This window comes from Lytechinus variegatus, chromosome 4 (genome assembly GCF_018143015.1).
Source record: "Lytechinus variegatus isolate NC3 chromosome 4, Lvar_3.0, whole genome shotgun sequence".
Classification (NCBI taxonomy): Eukaryota; Metazoa; Echinodermata; class Echinoidea; order Temnopleuroida; family Toxopneustidae; genus Lytechinus; species Lytechinus variegatus.
This window is the reverse complement of record NC_054743.1, coordinates 62,883,401-62,903,242: the sequence shown is the minus strand read 5'-3', so window position 1 is coordinate 62,903,242 and position 19,842 is coordinate 62,883,401. Positions and strand designations below refer to the sequence as shown.

Sequence of the window (19,842 nt, the reverse complement as noted above, 5' to 3'; positions counted from 1 at the left end):
CGAAATAAAAAATTGCAATGCAGTTTCGTACACTATGCCTTGTAGGGTTGAAATTAGACATGAATATTATGCACGGGGCTGCATTTAAAAAAATGACTCCAGGTAGTTCATGGATCAAATGAATAATGATTAACCTGGAGAACTTGGGCCTACATATAATGTAGGATTCATATAGCGCACGTATCCACTTTGTTAGGCGCTCAAGGCACTCCTATATTACCCTGGCTTTGCTTCATGTAGTCTACCTATTCAGGTGTGCACAGCTTTTTGAGGAATTACTTCCTGCCGTACCCAATTTACCTCACCTGGGTTAAGTGCAGCTCAATGTGGGTAAATTTCTTGCTGAAGGAAAACACGCCATGGCTGCGAATCAAACCCACGTCCTCAGATTGAAAGACGAGAGTCTTAACCACTAGACCACGACACTCCCACTCATATTGTTAATTAGGGCTGATTATTTTATGTATGAAATATACAATGCATTCTACCCACTTCGTATCAAAAGTTGTGTAAATTTCGATGACGTAAAGTACTACTGGAATGTTTCTGGATTCCACACATTGTTGTATGATTGCATTATGCTTCCTCCTTTATTTTATTTCATGATTATGTTTCATTATGTTCATGTCTTCAATGTAGTTTATACATCATCATATTATTATATTCTTGATCCATCGATATCTTCCTTCTGCCTAAAGCTTGTATTATAGTTCTTTTTTTTTACATATATCTAGTTGGTTGTGTCATAGTGAATTCATGCTAAAATCATCTTCTCAAAATTGAATGAAATCATTTTTTTTCAGATGTTTGAATCATTATATTATTAGATTTTATTTTGCTTCATTGCTGATACAATCAATTATGATTGTTTCACATTTCGAATCATAATATTGCCATTAAATTCAGTTTATAAACCGTCAATTTGATATTTATTCATTTGTTCCTGTTCATTTTTTTCTAGCTACAATTATTTTTTTGTGCTAGCTATAATTCCTTTCCTAAAGAAAGGAATGTATTTTTATATTTTGTTTTGCACAGATTTTCTTTACAAACGGAGGAATGGATTGGATTTTGTTAATTTCATAATACACATTTTCCAGTAGTATTTGGGATTGTGTGCTAATGGTTATCCCTTCTATGTTGAATCCAAAAATGTGTGCTTATAACAAAAATATATTTTCTGTTTTCATCAAACTTAATTGTTTTGGATTGTTTTTTCTTTCATTAAAGATGTGTCTTTATTTTTTTCACCCGTTACTCCTCAGTATATATTCCTTCAAAAGAAGAAAAATCAATTTTAGTGATAATTTTCAACCTTTCTTATTTTCTGCTTTATTGTAAAACAAAATGACATAACAATGGGCTCGTATGGGGGGGTCGAAATTTGTTATGAAATATAGCAAGCATACACTTCTCTTTAATGGGGGGGGGATTTCAGTATTAATATGTATTAACATAAAGTGTAAGTATTCACTTCGAGTATAGCCAGTATTTAAAGAAACAACATATTTTTAATACAATTATCTTGGTCATTTTGATGTTACCAACTGATTTTGACATTGAATGGTTTTCATGCTTATAGTTCTGCTAATTTTTTTTTGGCCACGATACACAAAATTCTGATTTTTTTTATGGACACCTGTGATTTAAAAGTGCACTTCCAATTTGCTACTTAATTAAGATGTAGAATTTGTGAGAGATATATAATTAATGAATTAATACTCTGCATGGCAATGTATATAAAGTTATGCAGTATTTTACAATGATAGAGAAATCTGGTCACAATTTACAAAGATTCAATGTCTATTTTGGCTTTGTAAATGGTCAAAAGCTTGTAAATTTGTGATGAATTAATGTGATAGTATTTATTTATCCCTCTTTTTTCAACGAACTGAATTAGTATTTGAAAACTCCACATTGAGGTGCCAAAAATTAACATTTATTTAAATAACAATAAATGGAATGAGAATAACATACTTGGAAGTCAATTCAATATTTTCCCAAACAATTTTGAAGAAAGGCTTTTTATGTGTAGAAATATATGGCTGTTTAGAAAGTATTCATTGTAGAAGACGTTTGGAAGGAAGGTGTTTTCCCCTTTTCATCCAGATTTTATTAATGGATGATTAATATTTCAGAACAGAGCAAGTTCATTTAGAAGGTGATTGGGTGTTTGATAGCTTATTAATGTGTTTTAATAAAGATGTCATTTTGATCGCAAATGCCACATCTTAAATTGATTTTTCTCTCTTCAAAAATTATCAAACTATTGTTGAATTTTCTCTGTAAATATATGTTGATTTCCTTCTTGTTAAGCTCGACACAAATCATGAAACAAATTATTTCTTTGTCTTTTATATTATGAAGTCATATTTTGTACTAGACTTCGACGTTTTTGGTCATGTAGAAAAGGTTTTGTGGTATGGTCAACTCATCACAATCACCTTTTATGCACTATTATCCATCTTGATTTTCAAATCATTGGAAAATAAGAGGGATGAATGATGAAAAAATTACCTGATAATAGCTGATTCATGAGCATCTGTTTATTACATAGTTTTGATTAAATCATGAATTGACTGTAAATGAGGCTATGCCTTGTATATGTTATTTTGCAACCATGTTCATTTTTTTTTATAATACCAAGATTTCCCTTATATGTGAGTATGATTGATTATGTATTTCGGCGTTGGATCTAGTTTTCACTGTATTTTATCTTCACTATCGCTTGAATTCCCATTGTATCAAGTTACTGTGGTCGTACATGATTATAATATTAAATTAATCATTATGCAATACAACCTCTAATGTGTCGAAATTCTCAGTGTATTTCTTTGTATTGTGCTCATTTCTGAGTGTGCGTGTTTTGAAGGTTCCAAGACATTTTGCTCTGGCTGGCCTCGAGACCACTCTTTGCCGGCCTGGGGCCGAATCACATGTAAAATGTCTTTGGGAGAAGATTTTCTCTAGTGGCCTCTACTCCATTCCTGCATTGGCAACAAAAGCTCCCTTGGAAAATCTGCAACTAACATAATGCCTAACAGAAAGCCTGTAGTTTTCTGCTATATGGGAAATTAAAGAAACTTTCATGGAATTCAAAAAAAATCAGAAAAAAATGACTTCAGGCAAAAAAGTTGAATACCAAATGTACAGATATGATATTGATTAAAAAAACTGAATTAAAACATTGAAATAATGTTATTTTAGTCACTTTATGTATTGGAGTATGTCATGGAAGAGTAGTCCTTGCCTTACATCACGTTGACATCACATTTGTTGCCAATTTGAAATCTCCATGGTATAGGGATTTACCAATATTCACAACTTTAAAAACTTTCTTATTGTTTGTCCAATATTGTCCTATGGCTTGTCCGATTTTCCTTTTTCCTCTAAAAGCAAGTTTTTATTTGGGTTGGATTCCCCTTCAATATGACCTGGGCAACCTACAGTGAAATTTATCAATATTTACCAGGGTAGAAGATAGCAAGAAGTTCAAGTCAAATGAAAATCAGAACAAAAAACACAACAAAGGGAGAGATTAGATAAAATTAGAAAGAAACTTCAAGAAACACTTGGAGAAGAATAACAGCAAACAGAAAAAGTGAAGAGGAGAAATGCAAAGGGGAAATGGTGAGGGAAAGGGAATGAAGGGATTATATTTCCTATAAAAGTGGATGTGAGAAAACTCGGTTGCAAAAAATTCAATTTTTTCGTTAAATGGTGAAAGAACAGAAGTTCAGAAAATAATTCAGATTTCAATCCTGGGAGATGAAAAGGAGGGGAAAATAGGAAGAAAGGGAAATAAGAGGGAGAAATGAAAGAAGAAGAGTATGAGGAGGAGAAGGAAAGAAGAGAAAGAGAATAATGAAAACCAAAAAGAGAGGAAGAAGAAAGAGGAGAGAGAACAGATTAAGATAAAAATGAAAAATAAGATTAATGAAAATAAAAGGGAATCTATAGAAAACAAGGAGAAGGAATGAAAGAAGAAAGAAAGTAAGTAAAGACAGAAAAATGAAGAAAAATAATTTTCTCATTAAATTTACTCGTTAAATGGTGAAAAAAAAGAAGTTATGAAAATAATCCAGATTTTAATCCAGGGAGAAAAGATAAAAAGGAGGGAAAAATATGAAGAAAATTAAAATAAGAGGGAGAAATGAATAAAGAAAAAGAGTAAAGAAAGGAAAAAAGGAAGAAACTAAAGAAAGAAAAAAGAGAGAATACCAGAGAAAAAAAGAAAGAAAGAAAGAAAAAAAAGAAAAAGAAAGAAAGAAAGAAAAAAAAAGAAACACTGAAAACTACAGAACGAATGGGGGGAGCAGGCCCTGACGACAAAGAAACAAAAAGTAACAATAAAGGAGAAGAAAGAAAAAGAGTAAAATATATTATTTTGATACTTTGAAATAGAAATTAAGGCAAAAGAAAAATTCATTCCTGACAATTTTATCAAATGGGAGGAGGAATAACGTTTGACATTACAAAGTTTCGCATTGTTCATTGGTGAAAGGAAGTTTTAAAAAGGGAAAAGAACAAAAAACAGAGAAACTACAATGAATTCAAAGAAGATGACAGAAAGGAAAGTAAACGGGAAGAAAAAGAACGAAAGTAAAGGGAATAGGAAAACAAGAACAAAAAAAATGGAAAATAAAACAGAGAGAATAAAAGAACTGGGGGAAAATGATTTGTTTCATTCATTTCGGTTTATTGTTTTAAAAAAATCTTCCTTGTAAATACACTTGGAAGGCTGGTACAAACAATTCTGATTACTAAATCAACATGAATTCATAATTTGATAAGTGAAATTAAATAGTGAAATATTAATAATTATAAAATTCAACAAAGGTATATTGCACAGGGCATATAGAGCTAAGAAATTCCCATTCCCCTTTTCCCGAATTAGCAGCTCTGATCTCACATTTCTTCCCGCCCTTTCACACGGTAAAAAAAATCGTAATTGAATGATGGTTCCAGTGAAAAATAAGGCTACTGACGAATATTTGGCGCGTGTGAAACCAAACTGGAACATGATTAGAATCAAGAACGCTAATCACAGTCACGATTATGATGATTGAAGATTCACGTGTGAAAAGGCCCTTTGTTTCTTGCTTTTCTGGGCCCCGTCTTACAAAGAGTAACGATTGATAAGATCAATCGCTAATGGACTGCCAGCGACGTCAACATATATTATGCATGTTTGTTTTCCAATATTTTCATTGATGGGGCGATCGGCCCTCCCCCCCCCCCCTCCCCCGCCAGGATCGACGCCTCTGTATAACGCAATGTTACGGAATATGACGAATATTAGTAGTAAAAAGACTGGAAACACAAATATATTGATAGAAATAGATATGAATCTGAAAGTGCGCGGAACTTTTCAAGCTCACCCTCTGTGCTAGCTCGCATCCCCCGCCATTTTTTCTATCTAAGCCCCCTCATTTCCCATTATATATTTATAAAAACAAATAAACAACCCCCCCCAAAAAAAAACGCCTTTCCCGCATGTTTCCAGATCTTATATCTTTCAATAGTTTTTTTTCTAATAATTATGATTAACTTGACAATGTTTTAGGATATTCATAGGCGGATCTAGGGGGGCCGAGGGGCCGGCCCCCCCCCCCCCCCTATTGGCGGAGCAAAAAAAAGAAAAAAGGGAAAAAGAAAGGAAAAAAGAAAAGGAAGGGAAAAGAGGGGAGAAAAGAAGAAAGGCAAACATAAGAGGAGGAACATGATTGAATAAAATAACATGAGGGGAAGACTTTGAAAATAATTTTTTGAAAAATCTATTTGTTAGGATATAAAATTTTCGCTCGCGCTTCGCGCTCTTATTGTCTTTTAGGGGATTTGCATAACTTGCTCAATATGGAGCTTGAAATATCAAACTTTGAAGTCCATGTACAAAACATATTTCAGCTGGGAAATTGAACTTTCATTATTTTGTTTGATTTACAAATTGATTTTAAAAAAGTGCTCTGTAAAAATGTCTGTGTTATGGTCTGAATATTATCATTTTCTGCTTGCGCTGCGCACTCGCAAAATTTGATTTGTCAGGTACCTATTATTTTCCTGTATTCCATAAAGTTCTCAAAAAGTTCCCTATTCAGGTCAGATTGTCAAAACGTATCAGCCAGCGCTGCACGCTAGCATTCTAACTCAAACTACTCTGATGACAGTTTATCAAAAATTTCGGCTCGCGATTTCCGCTCGCATTGATAGATATCATGCATTTTATGCATAATTACAAAAGTACTTTAAATGTCCAGTTTTCAGGCCATAATATTAACAGATTTCGCGCTCTCATGCTTAGGAAGAGAAATAGGAAGATAGTCATCATTTTCTTATGATGACATAATGCCCTTGGCTTATAGAATGTACCGGTCCTATGTAAAAACTCAAAGTAATAATAATAAAATACATCAGCTCTTTTTTAACTGTCATCCATCACGATTCACAATTTTCCCACAAATTAAGTGTTTGCAATACAGAGCTTAAATTGACCCTTTGTTAGATCGGAATATCATATGTTTTTAGCTCGCGCTTTGCGCTCGCTTTATTGATTTTCATGATAAGAAAGGTACTTAGAATACCCAAATTCTAGGTCGAAATCTAAAACACACGTTAATTCAGATACGCAGATTGTTCTCTATTTAAATCAATATCCAGTTTCAGATCACAATATCAAAAAGTGTCTGCTCGCGGATAAATAACTTATCCTTTTCATGATTTACAAAACATGAATAGAGTGTCCAGAATTTTTCTGCTTCGTGCTCGCATCAATAAAGTTTAGTTTATATACTTAGAGTCCTTCCAAGATTACAAAAAGTGCTTAGCATTTCCATTATTCAGGTAAAAAAGGTCAAAATTTTTCAGCTCGCGCTTCGCGCTCGCAATATTTGAATGTTGAAATATGTAACGTCTTCATGGCTAAATGCAAGCAGTCCATAACAGGTACAATTTCGAGCAGTTCAAAACGTATACAAAAATTTTCTGCTCGCGCTCTGCGCTCGCATTATTAATGTAAGGAAGATCCCCACTTACTCATCCTTTTCATGATAGAATGTCTTGTTCAGTAGGTCTAAATCTCGAAATTTTTTGCTCACGCTTCGTGCTCGCATGTTTAATTATATACCTATTCTGTTAAACAAAACGTGCTAAGAATTTCCATTCCTTAGGTAAAAATGTCAAAAAATTTCGGCTCGCGCTCGCATTATTTGATTTTTAAAAATGTGTAACGTCTTCATGGCTAATTGCAAGCAAGTATTTAACAGTACCCTTTCCATCACTTCATTTCTGCTCATTCTTTACGTTCGTAGTAATTATTAACTTGCATACACATCTTTTTTTTTCAGGAAGACAAACGTTTCCCAGAATGTTCAAAATTTTAGGAAAAAGTACATAAGATTTCCAAAAAAAATTAGCTCGCGCTCCGCGCTCGCATTATATAAATAAGGGTTATGGTATTATACATTTATGTTTCATAAGAATAAAGCTAAAAAGTGACCATTAGGACTACCCCTTCAACTGTTCAAAGAAACAAAAAATCCCGGCAAAAATCATATTTGAGCGGCCGATCGGGGAAAATATGGCTGAAAAAAATCCGGGCCCCCCCCCCCCTATTGGCGAAGGCTGGATCCGCCCCTGATATTGATTTCATATGAATATTCTTATCACAAAATGCCCTCTAGAAAAATTAGAATTTTGTAGACGCTAAGCTTCACTGTTAGAAAAAATAGAAGAAGTTCCTGCAGCAGAGTCTCGAGAACACCTGTAATCTTACCGAATTGCGTAATCTTACAGGAAATTGGTATTTGATGTATGGAATCTTACAAATTTCCTTGAATAAAACACCATTTTCCCCCTTTTTAAACAGACCTGTTCTGTTAAATTGCAGAAAAATTCTTGTTTTATGAATTTACAGAATGATTATTACGCAATTCGGTAAGATTACAGGTGTTCTCGAGACTCTGCTGCAGGAACTTCTTTTATTTTTTCTAACAGTGAGGGCTATGCTCCCTGGACCACACCTGCCGCGGGAAGGGGAAAAGGAAGGAGAAGAGAAATATTAGAGCAAGATAAGAAGAAAAGGAAATGTATATGAAATAAGGGGATGGCAATAGTTGAAAAATGAACCAAAAATCAAGTCATATAAAAATAAAGGTTTCGCTAGCGCGTTGTGCTCACATTCCCTGTTTATTAAAAACGTGTTCAAACTCTCCATTTTTTTCAGGTCAAAATGTAAAAAAAAATCAGCTCGCATCATTACTTAAAATCTTATTAGATATCTAGTCTTATTTGTAAGAAAAAAAAACTTTAATGTATTAGTGGGGACTATACACCCTAAACAAAAATGTGGGTGAAAATTTGTTCCCCTATCCCTCCCCCTAAATTTTGATGTTTCTGCCGCCAATGAGGAACTCATCAGCTTGCTTCCATTATCTCATTAGGAATAAACATTACATCCGGGACATCACCCTTTCTGAGATTTATCAATTCAATCATTTTTTTTAATATTTCGTTATTATGATCATACATCTCACCTGCATGGAGGAAATTCAAGAGACAATCCTAAACTTTTTACCCTGTCATCCAAATATCGCTTGCGCTATATAGCCAAGTTATACTTTTTGTTACATCTTGGTGATTTTGTGTTATCCGGAATTGTGCAATTATTGGAAAATCATTACATTGGAGGATTAGATTGTCTGCTGGGTTTATCAGACGGTAAATGGAAATTGAATTGGAATATATCAGGCGAAAATCTGGGGGAGCCCCCCCCCCATCCCTTTGAGAAGAAAAGTTAAAATTTGTAATATAAAAATGTCATTGAAACCGAGGTGTGCCCCCTCTTTTGAAAATGAAGTCCCTTTTTTGCGCTTAAAAATATGTCGGGTACGAAATATCCTTAATTTTTGGTTGAAAATCCTTTTTTTCCGTTTGTCAAATTTTCCTCCGAAAAATTTGCCCCCTGTTGGAAAATCCTGGATCCGCTCCTGGAATATGTCATCATATTTACAATGTTTAACCAGGCTGCTTCTCAGGAAAAAAAAGAAAGAAGAGGAACAAATAAAGCAGAGAGAAAAGAAAAGATGAACATGATCGAAGTTTTCTTTTGGAAAACATCGCAGAAAAATAGTGCGAGATTCAAGTGGCGAAGATTGCATCCGCTGTGGGGCATGGTGCGCTGCCATTTGCCAAAATCCCTGCATTCGAGGATTTTTGCATTTTGACCACTTTTCTCAAGAGAAGGGTTTAAACCGTTTGCACTGTAAACTAAAATGGAAGGTGCGGGCCCGTTTAGGGGAGGGGGGGGGACAGGGTCTTGCCAGCCGTCACCTCCACTTTTTTTTTTGGGGGGGGGCGAGCCTCGGGAGTAGGTCTTATGATAGTAAACTCCCGGAGTAAACTATTCTTTAAATAAGCAGCCCATCGTCATAATGATCGATGCAGTAAGTGGTGCCCTGCCGATCCACTGGCGGACCCAGGGGGTCTGTATAAAAAACATTAAAACAGAGGTGTGCCCCCTCTTTTGAAATTGAAAACCTTTTTTGGGGGTTTCAAAATTTTCCTCCGAAAAATTTGCCCCGAGTCAGTTATTTCGTTAACCCCTACTTGGGCCCCTACTGAAAAGAATGAGTGATTTTCCTTTTCCTAACTAGGTCCCTCGACTCATTTAATTATTTTTAGTCGAGGCACCATGCAAGTGTACCATTCGTTCACAAAATTGAGGGGCCATGGCGATAATGGGGGCATTTTCTGAAAGGCTGTGAGCGAGTGGAGTTAAAACAAAACAGAACCTCCAAAATGAAAAAAAAATAGCATGACATGTTTTCCCATTATTACAAGTCGTCCATAGGCCATCACTCGACTGGGCGTGGCCAGGCCGGCCGGGGCGTGGTTAAGGCACTTTTCAGCAATCCAAAATGGCAGCATCCATGGCGTCTACTTCTCTTGCGGGTAAAGTTGCTATCATCACAGGTATGCACCAATAATTCGCCTTATTTGAACCCTGTAATGCACAGCTGCAATTTAAGTAATTATTCGGAGTGATAAAAGACCGGATTTTGAGCTTCAAAGTTAGGTCAGGAAATGGTACAACTACAAGTCTTATTGAATTGAGTTATTATTGCCTGTCGTGAATCGATGACGATGTGTCGCTCTCCGTTCAGTTAGGGCTTCTCGTATGACTCCTCCCGACGGCCGTTCTGCACGGCACGGCAAGGCAAGCGTGGCAAGGCAAGCGTGGCAAGGCAGACGTTTGTGTTTCCCAGGCCGGGCAGCAGCAGGCTCTCAATCTCACGTCATGTGCGCAGACTGTTGTTTTTGTCCGTGTACGTGCACTTAGCCTAGGGAGTAAAAGTCGTCTACTCTACGTAGGCTTACTCCTCACTGACGCCTGGGACGCCTAGACAGCTGGCAGCCGTCTGTTTCGAGGAGTTTTTTAACATTTTTTAAAGTTTTAAAAATATTTCTCCTCGTACACAGACGGCTCGCTATTGTGCAGCCACCATTAGGGGACTTTCAATGCAAAATCCCCCGTAGGGGCTCTTCAATTTTGTCTTTAATGAATAAAATTAAAATTTTTGAAAATTAACGCAACCAAAATGCAAATTAAATGCTCTTGCCTTAATTGCCCCAAAACGGAGAAAAATCAAGTTAAAAGGAACACAAATAGTGACTTACCTCGGCTGTTGCGCAAATTCACTTCCCCGTTTGCATAATCGTGATATAGTCCCCAAATCCAAAAGTGGGGATAATTAGAATCACACCTACCAGAACGCATGAAAATCACTTCCTTTCTCCAGAACACAGTCCCCAACTCTCGCACAGCTCTGTATCAAAATGATAACACACACAGATGAAACACACTGTATATAAACACTAGGGTTCTCTCCCTATTATATACTCGTGATACAGTCCCCACTAAATGGGAAATCAAGTTTGATTTTCACGGCGGTGGGGACAGTTTCAACAGTATAGTATACTCGTGATACAGTCCCCACGCTATGGGATACACAGTTCACTTTGTACGCAGTGGGGACAGTTTCAACAGTATAGCTATACTCGTGATACAGTCCCCACGCTATGGGATACACAGTTCACTTTGTACGCAGTGGGGACAGTTTCAACAGTATAGTATACTCGTGATACAGTCCCCACGCTATGGGATACACAGTTCACTTTGTACGCAGTGGGGACAGTTCCAACAGTATAGTATACTCGTGATGCAGTCCCCATTCTATGGGATACACAGTTCACTTTGTACGCAGTGGGGACAGTTTCAACAGTATAGTATACTCGTGATACAGTCCCCACGCTATGGGATACACAGTTCACTTTGTACGCAGTGGGGACAGTTTCAACAGTATAGTATACTCGTGATACAGTCCCCACGCTATGGGATACACAGTTCGTTTGGCACGCAGTGGGGATAGCTCCAACAGTATCATACTCGTGATACCGTCCCCTCACAACATAAAATCGTGCTCGTTCAACAAGGGGATGGGGACAGTTTCCCGATGCAATGTGACAAGGATAAAGCATTTTAGGGTATGGCTGCGGAAGTTGGGGGGGGGGCTTCAGCCCCTCCCTTTTTCCAAACATAAACGTGAAAATATGACCATAGGATTGTGATTTTATGTGCAGCTTCCCCCTTTTGCACCCACAAATGTAATGCACTTTACCCACGAATGTAATATTTTTTGATCGCCCACAGATGTAATCCTTCTAAACTAAAATCCTATAGAACTTCCTTCATATAGCACAAAAGTGCAGTCTTTTTTTCCAGACCCGGTTAATTAAAAATAATGTAAGTCCAAAGTCTTTTTTCCAGACCCGATTGTTTCCAAACTTGTAATATAGGTTCAAAGTCTTTTTTTCCAGACCCGGTTAATTAAAAATTATAATGTAAGTCCAAAGTCTTTTTTTCCAGACCCGGTTGTTTCCAAACTTGTAATATAGGTTCAAAGTCTTTTTTTCCAGACCCAGTTAATTAAAAATTATAATGTAAGTCCAAAGTCTTTTTTTCCAGACCCGGTTGTTTCCAAACTTGTAATATAGGTTCAGTCTTTTTTTTCCAGACCCGGTTGATTAATAAATTATAATGTAAGCCCAAAGTCTTTTTTCCAGACCCGTTGTTTAAAAAATTATAGGTTCAAAGTCTTTTTTTTCCAGACCCAGTTTTACAAATCATTTCTTAGAGTCAAAAAGTAACAAAGATCCCCACTCTCTTATTAATATTAAATAACATGGAAATATAGCGTAGTCTTACATCCAGATCTTTCAAATAAAAATGAATATATACTACTAATAAATTAAACAACCGGGTCTGGAAAAAAGACTTTGGGCTTACATTATAATACTCACAAGAAAGGGAAAGGCTCTTACTTGAAATAAATGAAAGCGAATTGGATATAAAGAGACTTCTCAATTCAGCAGAGTTCTCGCATCAAAAAGCTTTGGTATCCTTCGTAAGAAGGACCCAAAGATTCACATAGTATATTCGAGTCATTTTAAACATATTGTTAATTGAAATAATTGAACGTTGTATTAGTTCCATTCATATATGAATATTGATATGTTTGTTGAGTCTTATAAACCCATGTTGGGGAAAAAAAGATATATGTATGTGTATGTATATGTATGTATGTATATATATATGTATATATATATATATATATGTATATATATGTATATATATGTGTATATATAATGATATACGTGTTAGATATGAATGTGTTAGATATGAATGAATTACATATATGTCTTCCGTATGATCTTATTAATTTGTAAATATTTGATATATTGAACAAACTATGAGATGTGAAAATTAACCCAATGCACTATAACTGCACAAGACTCAGAACGTTTGTTTTGTCTCGAACCTAACCATTTGTATTAACATATTAACATAGAGCTATTTTGAAACTCGGTTGAAGGAGATCACTTCGTCAACAGACATCACACAGCCTTGACTGGTATTGGGGGGGCCTAAGGCTACGCATGCGCATCATGCAGTAGCTGAGAAACCTGATCAATGTACCGATCCGGGCTTGGCCAGAAAATACATCGTAAGTGGTTAAGTGATTTGTGATGACAGTCTGTTGTGAATCTCCAAAATTGCGCGAATAATGCAGCGCCGTACCTGACTTTTACTGAATTGATTTAAGTACAGAAAAATTTGTAAATAAAATTACCGCAAATTATGCTGGCGCAAATATTCACTACTGAATGACACGCGCCGTATAAGCTAAAACAACAACAACAACAACAATTAACCGGGTCTGGAAAAAAAGACTTTGAACCTATATTATAAGTTTGGAAACAACCGGGTCTGGAAAAAAGACACTGGACTTACATTATAATTTTTAATTAACCGGGTCTGGAAAAAAGACTTTGCACTTTTGTGCTATATGAAGGAAGTTCTATAGGATTTTAGTTTAGAAGGATTACATCTGTGGGCGATCAAAAAATATTACATTCGTGGGTAAAGTGCATTACATTTGTGGGTGCAAAAGGGGGAAGCTGCACATAAAATCACAATCCTATGGTCATATTTTCACGTTTATGTTTGGAAAAAGGGAGGGGCTGAAGCCCCCCCCCCCCAACTTCCGCAGCCATACCCTAAAATGCTTTATCCTTGTCACATTGCATCGGGAAACTGTCCCCATCCCCTTGTTGAACGAGCACGATTTTATGTTGTGAGGGGACGGTATCACGAGTATGATACTGTTGGAGCTATCCCCACTGCGTGCCAAACGAACTGTGTATCCCATAGCGTGGGGACTGTATCACGAGTATACTATACTGTTGAAACTGTCCCCACTGCGTACAAAGTGAACTGTGTATCCCATAGCGTGGGGACTGTATCACGAGTATACTATACTGTTGAAACTGTCCCCACCGCCGTGAAAATCAAACTTGATTTCCCATTGAGTGGGGACTGTATCACGAGTATATAATAGGGAGAGAACCCTAGTGTTTATATACAGTGTGTTTCATTTGTGTGTGTTATCATTTTGCTACAGAGCTGTGCGAGAGTTGGGGACTGTGTTCTGGAGAAAGGAAGTGATTTTCATGCGTTCTGGTAGGTGTGATTCTAATAATCCCCATTTTGGATTTAGGGACTATATCACGATTATGCCCCCGTTTTATCTGATCTTAAGTACATAAACATATTATGGCCATTGAGTCCCCTGTACAGACCGCGCTAGAACTTCGGTCTCTGTATTTAGCTATATTACATGATTTTTTTTTTTTTTTTAAATACAAATTATACATCACTTGAAAGGTTTTTTCAAGACAAATTCAATGGTGAAGACCAAATTACAATTGGAGCACCATAACTGAAGATATGGCCTCTTAAAGGGACGCTATACGCGGAACTTTTCTGCCACCCAAGACAAGTACGGTACCCATTGGGTGGCAGATCTACAGGTACTTGTAGATCTAAGAAACTTCCATACTTTTTTTCATGTAGGTTACTAAGTTAATTTGACTAAAATGCAACACAAGAGGTGATCTTGTAGAGCATGGCTGTGTTACCTTCATATTTTTCTTATTCAAACAGCTTCTATTTGTGAAAATATAGTATACAAGAAGAAAGATAACAAATTAGAATAAGACAAGAGAAGTGCATGGGACACTTTGCGTTGTTAAAAAAAATTAATCAACTCTTGGGGGTCTCATTCTTCAACAGACTTTAATCAGAAAATCAAAATGAATGTCCCACTATACTTCCCGGTATCTGTATATCATTCAAAAGTAGAAAATTAAGTTTTGCATGTAAATTTTTTTTTCTTTCTGTTTGTCCATGTTCACTCTGTATTCTGTATAATTACCATGATGTCTCAAACTTGTTTGCAGATCCGAGAATGCGAGATCAGACAGCTGGAGCTGCAACAGTAGCTAGAAATGTACTCCACTGCTTAGAATTATAGAATATATTAACATTAAATATATTGGAATATATAAAGTTAAAAAGCAAATCTCTGACATCTGAATTTCTACTACATTTAAAATCACATAAATTTACAAAATAATCTCCCTCCTAGTAAACATAATAAAACAGGGACCCATTATTGTGTGCATTATGTGAATTGATGAGACAGCTCATTGATGATGACACAAAACAACAGAATATAGATATAGTCATGTATCTATTCATTTTAATACCAGTACCAGGCAGCAGTCAATGCATGGTCTGCGCCTGTACACCATGAAAAAAAAATGAGACTGGAATTAAACATGCTTTAATTCCCGCCTGTTTTTTTTTTCTTGAAATATTAAGTTGAAATTATCATTAATTTATCATCAATACACATAATTCATGCAGAAATCAAATGCACAACTTATCACCTACAACTAATTTCAATGGGTTTAACAATAACATACATGCATCAAGTACCACGGCCACCACGCCCACTCACTCCTTTCGGTCAGCCATGGCACCAAAATCACACTCTAGGCGGCACAACATGGGCTTGCATTCGCCTCTTGCGCAGCTATGCGACACATTCTTATATATCAAAATTAGATTTTCTGATACAAATACACTTCAAAGAATTAATTTATATCTGATATTTGACTGTTCCCTGGGAAATTTTCTGTTTATACGGCTTTGAAGTAAGAAAATAGAAACATGATTTACCTTAAGTGTCCAAAAAACTCCTTTTTGTAACGAAAAACATTGCCGACATTGAACTGAAATCGTCACTAACTTGTAGAAGAAAGTCTGCCGATTTTAATGATACATAACACATGGTTATTTGATGCCCCTAGAGGGCGTCAACAAGTAAAAGTAACTTGCAAGATTAACCTGGTTCTGGAGTCATATTTTCCAAAATGGCGACTTCCATTGTGTGACGACGGACAGGTGGTGCTTTCGAAAACGGCCTTAAGTTTAGATATAATAGAAAAAGATCGTAACATTTTATGAAAAAAGGATTTGAAATGTTGATACACTGGCTCAATGAATTTTGCCCATTTTGTGTGTTGGCAGAATAGGAAATGTGTTAAACGCGAACCCGTTGCGATCGCTACTGTATTTGGTGAGTGAAGCCAATGGAGTTCAGCTGAACAACCAACATAACAGAGACCGAAGCTTTTGGTCTAGGGATGCCAAGCTACATTCACCCACGTACTGGTACAAAACCTGAAACTTTCGCCCCCTGATCGCGCGATTTGCGTGTTGTCGCCAAGCGGAAGACAACAAAATCTAGATGGCGACGTAAACACGGCCGAAAGCTAATCCCATCTTTTCATAACATTTTTCTTGGTTTATTAATGAATTCTTCTTTAAAAATGAAATCAATCTCGCAGAAATGTTGGAAATGAAGTTGAACCCCATGTACATGTTTTAAGGCTAGATCGTTTAGAGGGAAAGTAGAAATCTCGGGGGCGAAAGTTTCAGGTTTTGTACCCGTACGTGGGTGAATATAGCTTGGCATCCCAGGCGTCGGTGGGGAGTAAGCCTACGTAGAGTACTAGATGACTTTTACTCCCCAAACGCCTCCAGGCTACGTGCACTGAATGGTGAACTGTTTTGTAATTGTAATTTACTTATTTTGCCAACGCCAATGAAAGTCTTGCGTAGCCATATGAAGTTTGAAGTCCACAAACATGACCTTCATTCAACTTTAAAGCCTAAATTAAAAAAAATTAAATTTTTTTTCACTAGATCTACATCTAGTACCGGTATCTGCCTTTTTTTCAGGGGGGGGGGGCATGTATCTTGTCTTTGAGTGCACTTCCTGTTGTCTAGTGTTTGTTGGTGTGTTGCTGAATTGATTAACCAACAGTTAGATCTAGAGATGTTGATCTGGCTCTGCTTTATCAAATTGATGTCATGGAATTTAGATTTAGAAATTCATTCACTCTGTCTCTTAGTTAAGTCTAGAATTACTCAAAAATAAGATAAATATATGTTTTTAATGAAAGCATATATTTGATTTTATCTTTGAGTAACATTAGACTTAGAGACAGAGTGAATGAATATGATTGATTGATGTCATGATAAGGACTTTAAAGTGATGGTAAAGACAATAATGATGTGATGGTGTTGACAAAATGATCAGATAATAATGATGAAGAAGATTGATTGGGGCCCGAAATGAGGAGGGAAGTGATCATGTAATTGATGATGATGACAATTTAGAAGGTGAGGAGATGATGTTGACCCAGTCAGTCGGCAAGCCCCTGTGTTAATGAGCAAATGAGCAAGATTTATCCAAGTCCTCTTGTGGCTGAATTCATGTCCCTGCAAAATCTCATGAATTGTGAGACTTTCTTTCTCAAAGAATATAACCACTTTCTCTTTGAGTAATATTGATTATTTTTGTACATAGGTAAAAGTAAATGTTACTCTTTTATATTGGTCATTTCTTTTGAATGAAATTTTTTGATAAGTGTATTTTTTACCTGAAGGCACCAACATTATTTATATCATCAGAAAGCTCAAACTCTATACTCTCGATGTCACTCTTGATATGTAGCATCTTTTGTACCGTGTTTACACAGTGACACGGCTCGGGGGTTCGACACGCGAGCCATGCTCAACACGGCAATTTTATGCTGTGTAAACGCGATCAGAGTGATCCGCGAGCCGTGTCGAACACGGCTTTATCGATCCTACAAAATCGTAGGTTTCAACCCGCAAGCCGAGTCAGACTTGGCAATTTTTTTGTGTGTAAACAGAAAGCCGTGTCGAACTCTCTTGACCAGGTCACTGCGGGCGCTTTCACTTTTGGCATTGTTGTTGTTCGCACGGACAAGATTTGATTCCGGCGGTGAATTTCTTCTTCCTTTCGAGATCCGCGAGCCGTTTTGAACTCGCCTTTTTATATGTACGTATAAACGCGATCTCTGATCCCTTCTTCGCAGTGTTCAACCCGGCTCGCGGATTCAACACCCGAGCCGAGTCAATGTGTAAACACGGTAAGTGATGGGTCAGCAGCCAGCTTTTTCCATCAAGATGCAAGACGAGATTTCTGAAATTTCTGAGTAACATAAAATCCAGAGTTCTGATTGGCTGAATAATGTTTTCAGAACAACAAGCGCGGCTAATTTGAAGAGATTACCACATGGTGAGTGTGACCTTGCAGAGGCCCAGTGTGGGGAACATTGAAATTTGCGTGGGTGTGTGGTTTCTATGACCTATCAGAGCGCAGTATTTTTGTTTTTGAGCTGCTAAATGTACTTAATCTATGAAATGCTGGCTGCTGACCCATTGAAAATACATCTTATAAAAACCATATGATATGAAAGCTTTGTGCTCAAACAGAAATTAAGTGTGAAAACAACAACATTTGTTGCATGAAAAAATTATTTTGTTTCATGTTTTAGATCAAAAGTTGTCCCTATATTACAACATCCTTTTAAAAATCCAAACACATGACCTGAAAGAATAATTCTTCTTTACAAAGATACCAAAAGCATGAAATTTGGTCAATATTTAGAGCAGCAATGGCAGCAATTTGAATATTTCATGTAATAAAATACAAAAGAAATAGTGAGTGGATGACATAGTCTCTTCATTTGCATACCAGCCAGGATGTGCATATAACTGTTTAGTGAAATTAAGCAAAACTTTATAATGTCATAACTTTCTTATTTTACATCTGATTTTGATGAAATTTTCAGTGTTATGCTTGTTGGATTTTCCTCTTTTATTAAAATCAACTTTTTGTTGGGGGACTTGTCCTTTAATTTTCAGGGATTTGTAGTTTTCTCCTAAGTGCTTCTTACCCTGGGGCAGTAATAAGAATATTATAACCAAGGTAGTAATGTTTATGTCCTCATGAAAGAAAAATATAATTTGAAGTAAATTTTTTTTTAAAAGAAGATATTTTAGTAATTTCCATGTATTGGAGTAAATCGAAGAAAAGCCCTTGCCTTGCATCACCACAACTTCACCATTGTGGCCAATTTGAATTCTTCATGGTTATAGTGATTACCAATTTTTCTTTCAGCTTTTAAAGATTCATAACTTTCTTAAATAGTTTTTCCGATATTCAAACTTTCACCTATGCACTTGAGATTTTTATTTTTACTTAAAAAAAAAAAATTAGTTTGGTTGGATTCCTCTTTAATAATGTCAAGTTTTTGATAATCTCTGCCATTAAATTTCAGTTTATTATGCCTCCGCTGACTATGATGTTCCAGACTTTTCACATTTAGTACTGGGAAACCCTCAAATCACAATGGTGAGCTGAGAGTGAGAGTGAGAGGTTTTGTCAAAAGTTGGTGGACTGGGACAGCATGCGAATCGCTTGACTCTGGACAATGACATATTTGCAGTTGTTTGTCCAGTGCAAATCTTCAGTTGATCTGCTGTCCCAGTCCACCAACTTTTGACAAAAGCCTCTCAGCTCTCCATTGTGATTTTAATTGCATTTTCAAAGGATGTGTGGCAGAGAGGGTTTTGGGTCTTCCCTTTCTTCTCTTCATCAATCTGCCCTTTGTTCTCTCTATAACTGAAGAAGTATTTCGTGGATTAACTTCCAACTTGGTCTTAGCATGGATATAGGAGTGACAATTTTGGGGTCATGAGGTTGAAGGAAATGGGCACGAAATAACATGTGGGGATAGAAAATGTAAATCACTTTATTCTCATCTCCTTCTTATCTCAGTTCAGTTTTTAATTAACTCCAGGTTCACATAATGCGCACAACTACAAGGTTGAAGAGCGAACTGCCAAGTTGCAGGGTACATGTATGTCAACTGTGTTACATATTGTTGTAAGATGTAATTATATCATAATGTATTTATGTGTATTTTGTATCAGGTAGTTCTGTTTTATAGGAATTGTATCTGGGTATCGGGCAGATCAAAGTAAGACCCCATCCTATGCAG

General features: G+C 36.4%; 1 protein-coding gene across 2 annotated transcripts in view; it reads left to right on the top strand.

Annotated features, from left to right (window-relative positions):
• Positions 1-9,862: 9,862 nt before the first annotated feature.
• LOC121414480 (3-oxoacyl-[acyl-carrier-protein] reductase FabG-like) overlaps positions 9,863-19,842 on the top strand; it is a 33,106-nt gene continuing 23,126 nt past the window's right edge. The window contains exon 1 of one of the 2 annotated variants that reach the window (XM_041607669.1): positions 9,863-9,969. In XM_041607669.1, the coding sequence (XP_041463603.1) occupies positions 9,915-9,969 (55 nt within the window). In that variant the 5' untranslated portion in view covers positions 9,863-9,914. Of the gene's footprint in view, positions 9,970-19,602; positions 19,702-19,842 lie in introns of those variants that run through there. The other variant, XM_041607672.1, reaches the window with a different exon arrangement.